The sequence below is a fragment of the Vigna umbellata genome, chromosome 5, assembly GCF_029865625.1.
Source record: "Vigna umbellata cultivar VRB3 chromosome 5, Vumbellata_1.0, whole genome shotgun sequence".
Taxonomy (NCBI): domain Eukaryota; kingdom Viridiplantae; phylum Streptophyta; class Magnoliopsida; order Fabales; family Fabaceae; genus Vigna; species Vigna umbellata.
In genome coordinates, this window is record NC_142169.1 from 63,386,620 (window position 1) to 63,394,916 (window position 8,297).

Here is an 8,297-nt window from a genome sequence, read left to right on the forward strand (position 1 = left end):
AATATTATATTTTTCACCTTAAATAAAAATAAAAAAATGAAAAATATAAAAAAAAAATTCAAAATTCATTATTTTAATTTTTTTTATTTAAAAGTAATATTATAATCTATCATATAAGTTGATTTATATCTTATCTGTACCGAAACTTGTTTCTATATATCCTTCCAAAATTCGAAGAGCCTTGACCTCTTCCATTTTTTTTTAATTGTAACGTTTGAACTTCTTTAAAACTATGATTTAGTATATATTGTTATTTAAATGACTTACAAATTCAAAGTCTTTTTCTATGATTTCAAAATTTGTTTCTCTTTCTTCCATGACCTTAGTTCGTGACGCTTCACGGTGTCACATACATAAAAAATATATATAGGTTGAACATATAAAAACCAAAAAATCTTGAGGACATTAAAAACCTAAGTGTTGAGGTCAAAAAATGTTAGCAAAGCTTTTAATGTATTAAACTAGCTTGTTGATGAAACTAAGGAAATGGTTAAGAAATAAATTTTTAGTTTAATTCAACTTTACAAAATTTATGATTTTCAACCTATTTTCCTCACATCAATATATAAATCAAAAATTAACTTCTAATATATAGTGAATGTGAAACTTCTAATATGAATAGAAAGTTAATTGTGATTAAATTTAATTGAGTGACCATGATAAACCTATTTTTTATTTGAACAAACTCATTTGCATGTGTCTAATTCCTAACGGTAAAAATTATGTTTTACGTGAAAGAGAAAGAATTAATATATTGACTATGAAAGTATTATTATTAAAGACTAACGTCTTTAACTTTAATCATCTTTTACTTGTGTTGCAACAAATGTGTTAAAAAATGGTGAAAAAGTATTAAATACAATTTATCTGACCCAAAAAATATCTAAAACTTCTAACTTTCTCACACTATTTCTCTTCATAAAAATTTAAAATAAGTTAAAAGTTTTACATTAAATAAAAATAATCTATACAAAACTTATAAACATATTGATTAATGGTTTTATATTGAATATACATTTTTCTTATAATTGAATATAGTGTTTTGATATATTATGTAATTTGTTTAGAATTCATTGATCCTAATATCTGGAATCTCTTGTCAGAAAACCTAACACCTCTTTCACTCTTTTTAAGTTGGAAGCACACTCTAAGCATATATAAAAAATGCAATTAATTTCCTCAATCTTAATAAAATAGTTTTAAAAGTTTCTATTTTACTCTGTGTATTTTTTTAATTCACAATAATATAAATTAATTTAAAATTGATTACAATGTGGATATAGTTAATGTTAAACGACGTTGGATTAAGATAAATCTTACATTTAAAAAACATAGCGTAGTAAACAATTTTTAATGTGACAATTATAATAATAATAATAATAATAATAATAATAATAATAATAATAATAATAATAATAATAATAATAATAAGATCGTTTATGTTTTTCTAACGCTGCTATCTTTTGACTTGAGATTCGAGGGTTAATACTTTATATACTGAAATTTATTAAAAAAATATTGTTTTATAGACTTTAAATAGAGTGCCTTACAGCATGCTCCAGAGATAATATTATTTTTCAATGACTATACGCATATTAGTAATTCTTTATGTATTTTAGTGACAATAAATGTCATTCTTAATTTAATAATTTTTCTGTTCCAACCCTGTTTCTGACCTTCATATAATTTTGCTATATCAGTTTGAAAAAGAAAGATGATATATCGACATGTATCATTTTTCTTTTCCCATTATTTAACCCTATAAATTATTATTTTATTATAACATTTTATTTATATTAATTTTTACTATTTTAATATAATATTTTATCAATAAAAAAAGTATATGTGAGAGAGAAAGAGCATTGTAAAACAATATTTTCTCTTCGAAAAATTAGCCTTTGTATTATTTATGGTGTATGGCAGATAGAACTGATATTGTCCATTATACGTAATCTATGGCGCAGTGTTGAAGTTTTTGTTATGGTATATGAATTAATTTGCAATAAAAAATCCATTTTAATTAATAATTTCTTCAAATGTGTGATACATTTTACAAATTTCATGATTTCGGTTTTGATTTATTTTTTAATTTCATCAAACAAATTTCAAACGATAATACCGAGATTTTGTTAATAACTTTATTTTATCCACAATCTGAATTTGTTTTAAAGAATAATATGAATAATTCAACTGATACTCCAACTACTTGTTGGTAACCATCAAGCACTAGTAAAAAAAAGCTTAGAAATCGCTATATAGGCTTTGGTTGTACACCGTCCGAAGCATATCAAAGTATATGCTTCCGTTGACTCAAAACCGGTGCCTAAAGCACCCTACTGGCTCGGTTATAGGTAAAACCGAAGCCAAAAACTCTGCTCCACCCTGCCACGCCTGCCTGCTCCGCCTGCCACGCCTGCCAGATGTGACTTTGCTGCGTAATTAGACAGTAGAGGCCTCGGTTCTGATACGACCGATGCCAAACAGATATACCACTTTGGTTGCACAGGCAACCACTGCCTAAACGTCAAAATAAATTGCAGAAAGATCAAGTCTGGTCAAGAGGAACGACCTCGGGTAGCATTGCAACTGGTGTGATATCCCTTTTAGGCTTCGGTTTTGCTGGTGATCGAGGCATATAAGCTTGAGTTTTTGCATTTTAAATTTCTTTTTCGTTTATCTGCTGCTGACCTAGCCGCATCCCTCACTCTCGCCTCCCTCGCTCTGGCCTCCCTCCCTCACTCTCGCCTCCCTCCCCTCACTCTCGCCTCCCTCGCTCTCGCCTCCCTCCCCTCGCTCTCGCCTCTGTCGGTCTCGCCTCCCTCGCTCTCGCCTCCCTACCCTCGGTCTCGCCTCCATCGCTCTCTCGCTCCGTCGCTCTCTCGCTCCGTCGCTCTCTCGCTCCGTCGCTCTCGCCTCCCTCCCCTCGGTCTCGCTGGCTCGCTCCGTCGCTCTCTCGGTCTCCAAAATCTCCTGCGAGTGCGTCGCCTCTGGAGGGAAGAGCAAGCGGTGGTGGTGCGTCAATGGTGGCGGCGGTGATAGATCTCGGTTGGTGGTCAAATTAGGGTTTTTGTGATGTTGATGGTGGTGGTGCAAATCTGAGATTAGGGTCAGATTGGGGTCAAATTAGGGTCAGGCGTTTTTCGAATCTGTGTTAATTTGCCTGTTGTGTTAATTTGCCTGTGCTAATTTGCCCGAGGCACCAAAATTAAATTCCTGTGTTAATTTGCCATCATTTTCAAACCAGGCTAATGTTCTTAGATCTGCAACCGGTTCATAACGAAAAAAAAAAGACCCTACTGCCTCGGTTCAGCCTCCAACCGAGGCAGTAGAAGGAGAAGAACGATCTCGGTTCTGATAACCGAGGGCGAATCGTACCATTTTTTGTCTCGTTCTAAAATCGAGGCATAAAGTCTACCACTTTTTACCTCGTCTGAATATGCCTCGGTTCAGGAACCGGTGCCTATCAGCGAAAATAACTGGTGCCATTTCCTTTAACTGTACTAGTGAAGATCAATTTCATCATATATCTTAATGACCAGAATTTAACATAGTTTTGTCTGCTTGTAATGTAACATAATACGAAAACCAACTATGTTAGTATTAAGACGGTAAAAAAATCCGCGTGCGGATAAAATTCGTGATGGATAGTTGGTATCCGCGAATATTTATTATTTGCAAGTTGAGCGTAACGGATATTTTAATATTCGCTTCTAAACGGATCGGGTGTGGATATTATACTCTCTGACCCGCGGATACTAGTTACCCGCTAAAAAATTGAAATTACGTTTTTTTTTTCTTTAGGTTTAAATTAGGTTTTATTCTTTTGTCTCTTTGCATCTTTATGCATTTGTGCAACAACCTCTTTAATTGTTCATTGACTTTATTTGGATATACATTTTAAATATTATTTTTATTTTTTTTGTAATTTAATTTAGGTTTCATTTAAAAACTTAGAAAATAATTTTTAAAATATTCGTTGGTTGAAAATGGGTATAACGAGTATATGTGGATTGAAAAAAATTTGTAAATTTTTTTATGCGGATATCCAGTGAGTAACAGGTTAGGTAACAGATACAGTTTTATTCGACGGATCGGGTTGCGAACACTATTCGTACCGTCCCGACCATTGTCATCCCTAATTGGTATATGCACGTTTGGAGAAAATTACCATTAACTTTGTCTAGAATTTAAAAATAAAAATAAAAATAAAATCAATAACAATAGTTAAACTTTTGACAGTTAATATTAAAAATTAATTTATACCGTAATTCATAAATTAATTATAATTTTTTTTATTAATAATAGAGACTATTTTAAATATTAATATTTTTTAATTTATAAAATAATATTTAATTTAATTAATAACTATTTTTTTTTCTAAATTTTATTGTTATTTAATAATGTTTTTATAATAGTGAAAACTACTTAATTCAATGCAAAAACTTTTTAAAGTATACATATATATATATATATATATATATATATATATTTATTTATTTATTTATTTATTTATTTTATTTTATTTGTGACTATATACATAGAGAAGTTTGTGCTATATTATATATTCCAAATAACAGAAATACTCACAAATCATATTTTATCTAAGATTACTTTTAAAAATTAAATTTGTTAAGTAACGTGTGGGTAAGGGATAGATGGGGTTCTAACAAAAATACTGAGAGCCCACCCTATTTTGTAAATAATTGTATTTTTGTAATTACTCACTGAATTGGAATCTCATGGTCATCTCAATCCAAATCCAAATTAGAAAACTGACATTCAGAAAATAAATAAATAAATAAATAAACATTTTGTTTGGTAAATTAATCACCGTAAGGTTTTCCTAACAAAATCTTTCCATTTTTCCGTGCTCCTACAATATAATACTTTTAAACTGTTTAAATTTATGACACTAATATCCGTTAATGACTATACTAATCTTGTTAATTATTTAAAAAACATTAGCTACAGTGTATTTTATTCAAAAGAAGAAAATGTAAACTAAAAGAAGAAAGTGCAAAAGGTTAGAAGCTTCCTACAGTGTAAACACAAGTAGTAGAAACTGACCCACGTAAACAAAAGAACACCACACCTTTTAGCCCACCATCAAACCTACCTATCAAAGGAAACAAATTATGATGTACGACAGTCACGCTATATATTTATTGTGATATTTATTGTGAGTAACGATATTTTCACGTACATAAATTTTTTATTAGAGATGATTTTATATTATTTTTTACTTTTATTTTTATAAATATGATTTTTAATAACTATTTTATGCTTATATAAAATAAATGTATAATGTATCAAATATCATTATTCTTCTCGTATTAACGTAATTATTACAAAAGCCAACCTTTAGACAGCCTGCCAGCTTAAGTAACAAATACTCAAAGGGATAAGGACAATAAAATAAATCCAGTTACCTTGGACGACATCAAATTCTATTATTTCATTTTAACTTCTTTCATATATTCTAATTAAACAGAGATATAATAAGATTCACTTTAATGATAAAAGTTGAAGGAGATTGAAAGGAGTTTGATTTCACTCCTCTCTTTAATATTTAGGAACTATAGGTCCTCTCTTTAATATTTAGGAACTATAGGTGATATGAAGGATTTGAAAAGAAAAATAAGAAAGATTTTGAATTCAATTTTTTTTGGTTTAACGTCTCCATAGGTCCTTATTTTGGTCCGAAATATTAAATAAGTTCTTTTTCTTTTCGGCGTATCAATTGGGTCCTTTTTATTGTAAAATTGATTCAATTAAAGGCCTGTCGTTAAATTCAACAAACGGTCGTTTAAGTGATGCTAACGTGGCATGGTCGATTGAATGAGTAATCATAAGTGACATTAAAATTGAGTTTTTTTATTAAAAAATTTGTATGGAGAGAGGTGAAATCAGATTGAGGGAAGGGAAAGGGGAAAATGAAAAAAACACTCGTTGCCGAATCCAAGGATCAAGTGGATCAAAATCCGCGACACCTCGCTCTTCCTTCTCCGAAGGCTTCGATTTACCTATCCCGTCGAGAAGATCATCGAACGCGGCCGGAGCGAAAACGTCATTGTAGGAGAACTTGGAGTCGGGAGGTTAACAGACTCGAAGTCATAGGACGCGTCTGACTTGCCACCGCCGCTGAAGAGATCGTCAAAGGAAGCGGCGTTGACAGAGTCGTGGCCAACCAAAGAATTGGAAGCTCGAGCGGACAGCGAACCTAAATCGAAGTTGACAGAAGATGAATTGTTGGATGAAGCTTTAGATGTTGCCATTGGCGCCGATTTTCCTTGGGGTTTGAACCCGAAATTGCTGGATAAGAGACCATCGAAATTGTTCACAGAGAGAGAGAGAGAGAGAGAGAGAGAGAGATCTGGTGTGCGATGGTATCCTCCGCGTGGATCCGCGGAGGGTTCGATGAAGAGAGAACGTCACAGAGGATATAAAAAATTGTACAAACTAACCTGCGTTTCACTTTAACGTCTTTTTTTTAATTCATTTTTTATTTATGTATTTTCCTTTCATCTTCTGCTTCTTGTTGCTTAATACTGCCTCAGTTAGGTCGTCTTCTTCGTGCTTTGTCTCTTCACTTCTTCTGCTTTTCCAACTGTATTAAAAAATTTGCATCACAGTATTCGTCAAATTCTGTTTGGTGCTATTTTGGGATCAAATCATGTATGTTATGGATTCTTCACCCACGAACCTTGGCACTTCCAATCGAACAAAGAACGAGATTTTTCCCCTTCAAACGAACCCTGATAAATTTGAGTTGCATATCTCAATTAAAGGGACTTTCCTTAAATTCTTTTCATTTTCTCCCCTTTGCCCTTCTGCCCTTTGCCCTTCTGCCCTTCTCTCATTCTGATTTCACCTCTTTCCATATAAATTTTTTAATACAAAACTCAATTTGAATGCCACGTGTGATAACTCATTCAAGTGACCATGCCACGCCATCAAAACTTAAATCCCAATTGATACGCTGAAAAGAAAAGGGAGTTATTTAAGATTTCGGACTAAAACAAGGACCTATGGAGACATTAAACCTTTTTTTTAATAAAATATACTAATAATTAACATTTGTTTATAAACAAAATATATATCTTAATTAAATGGATAATAAAATAAATTTATTTTTATTTTTATTTATGGAATATAAAAAAATATCCTAATTAAATGGATAGTAAAATAAATTTATTTTTATTTTTAGTTCTGAGATATATTATGAAGTGAGTTTTAATTTTAATTTATTTTTATAAAATTAAAATTTATAAGTTATAAATTATCTTATTCATATATTATAAACTGATTTTTCTTTTCTAAACAAAGTGAACCACATTATTAATGAAGAGAATCTACTCACATTCCTCTATGATTATTACTCAAGAGTAAAATAATTTCAACAATGAGAAAGCATGATATTTAAGTTTTAGTTTTCCATAGCCTAATGCTGATCAATAATGTCATTGTTCCCAATCATAATAGCAAGTACATATATCTAATTCTAACACAAGAGCTATCTAGCAAGTGTAGACATCTAATTCTAATCATTAACTTTTGTTTTTGTGACAAAAAACAGTAACTTTCCTAGTTTTGTTTCACATGCTCCAGCCATATTAAGTGAAGATTTTGATTGGGATTCAAGCTGTCGACCTTAGTACATGAGGTTTGGTCTGATCACAACAACATATTTCTGTGAAACATTGACATTTTATTAAACTCCAGCCACATTTAACAGGTTCTAGAAAGAACATTTCAGAAAGATAATGATCGTGCTCTTTCTTTCTGGCCCTACACGATGCAATAATCGATTCGCAAATTGAAGAAGTAGTCGCAGTTAGCATGCATGATATCACACACTTACGTCATGCTAATTTATGCTCCCTTAATTTCTGAGAAATAGTTCCTTAAAATAAGTTAATACAAGTTTTACAAGAAATCCACACAATGATCTCTATAAATAGAGGCTCGGAATGAGATCTGAGCACAGATAAACTGAAGAACACTCAACATGGCTTCCATGAGTGCAATAGTAGTGGTAGTGTTGTGTGCATTTGCGATGCATGCAGGGTTTTTAGTCACTAATGCTCAGCTCAGTCCCACCTTCTACGACGAAACATGTCCAACGCTAAGCGATATTGTCTTTAATGTCATCTCAAATGCTTCCCTCACCGATCCCCGAATTGGTGCCAGCCTCATCAGGCTTCACTTTCATGATTGCTTTGTTCAAGTACGTAACATTCTCTTGATGCGTTTCTCACTTTACTATACTAAACCCGTGCATATTAGTAATCACCAGC

General features: G+C 31.8%; 1 protein-coding gene across 1 annotated transcript in view; it reads left to right on the forward strand.

Annotated features, from left to right (window-relative positions):
- The first annotated feature begins 8,000 nt into the window (after nt 1–8,000).
- The window catches only part of LOC124825540 (peroxidase A2-like), a 4,023-nt gene continuing 3,726 nt past the window's right edge, over nt 8,001–8,297 (forward strand). The window contains exon 1 of the mRNA XM_047298174.2: nt 8,001–8,227. Coding sequence (XP_047154130.1) covers nt 8,009–8,227 — 219 coding nt within the window. The 5' untranslated portion in view covers nt 8,001–8,008. The remainder of the gene's footprint in view (nt 8,228–8,297) is intronic.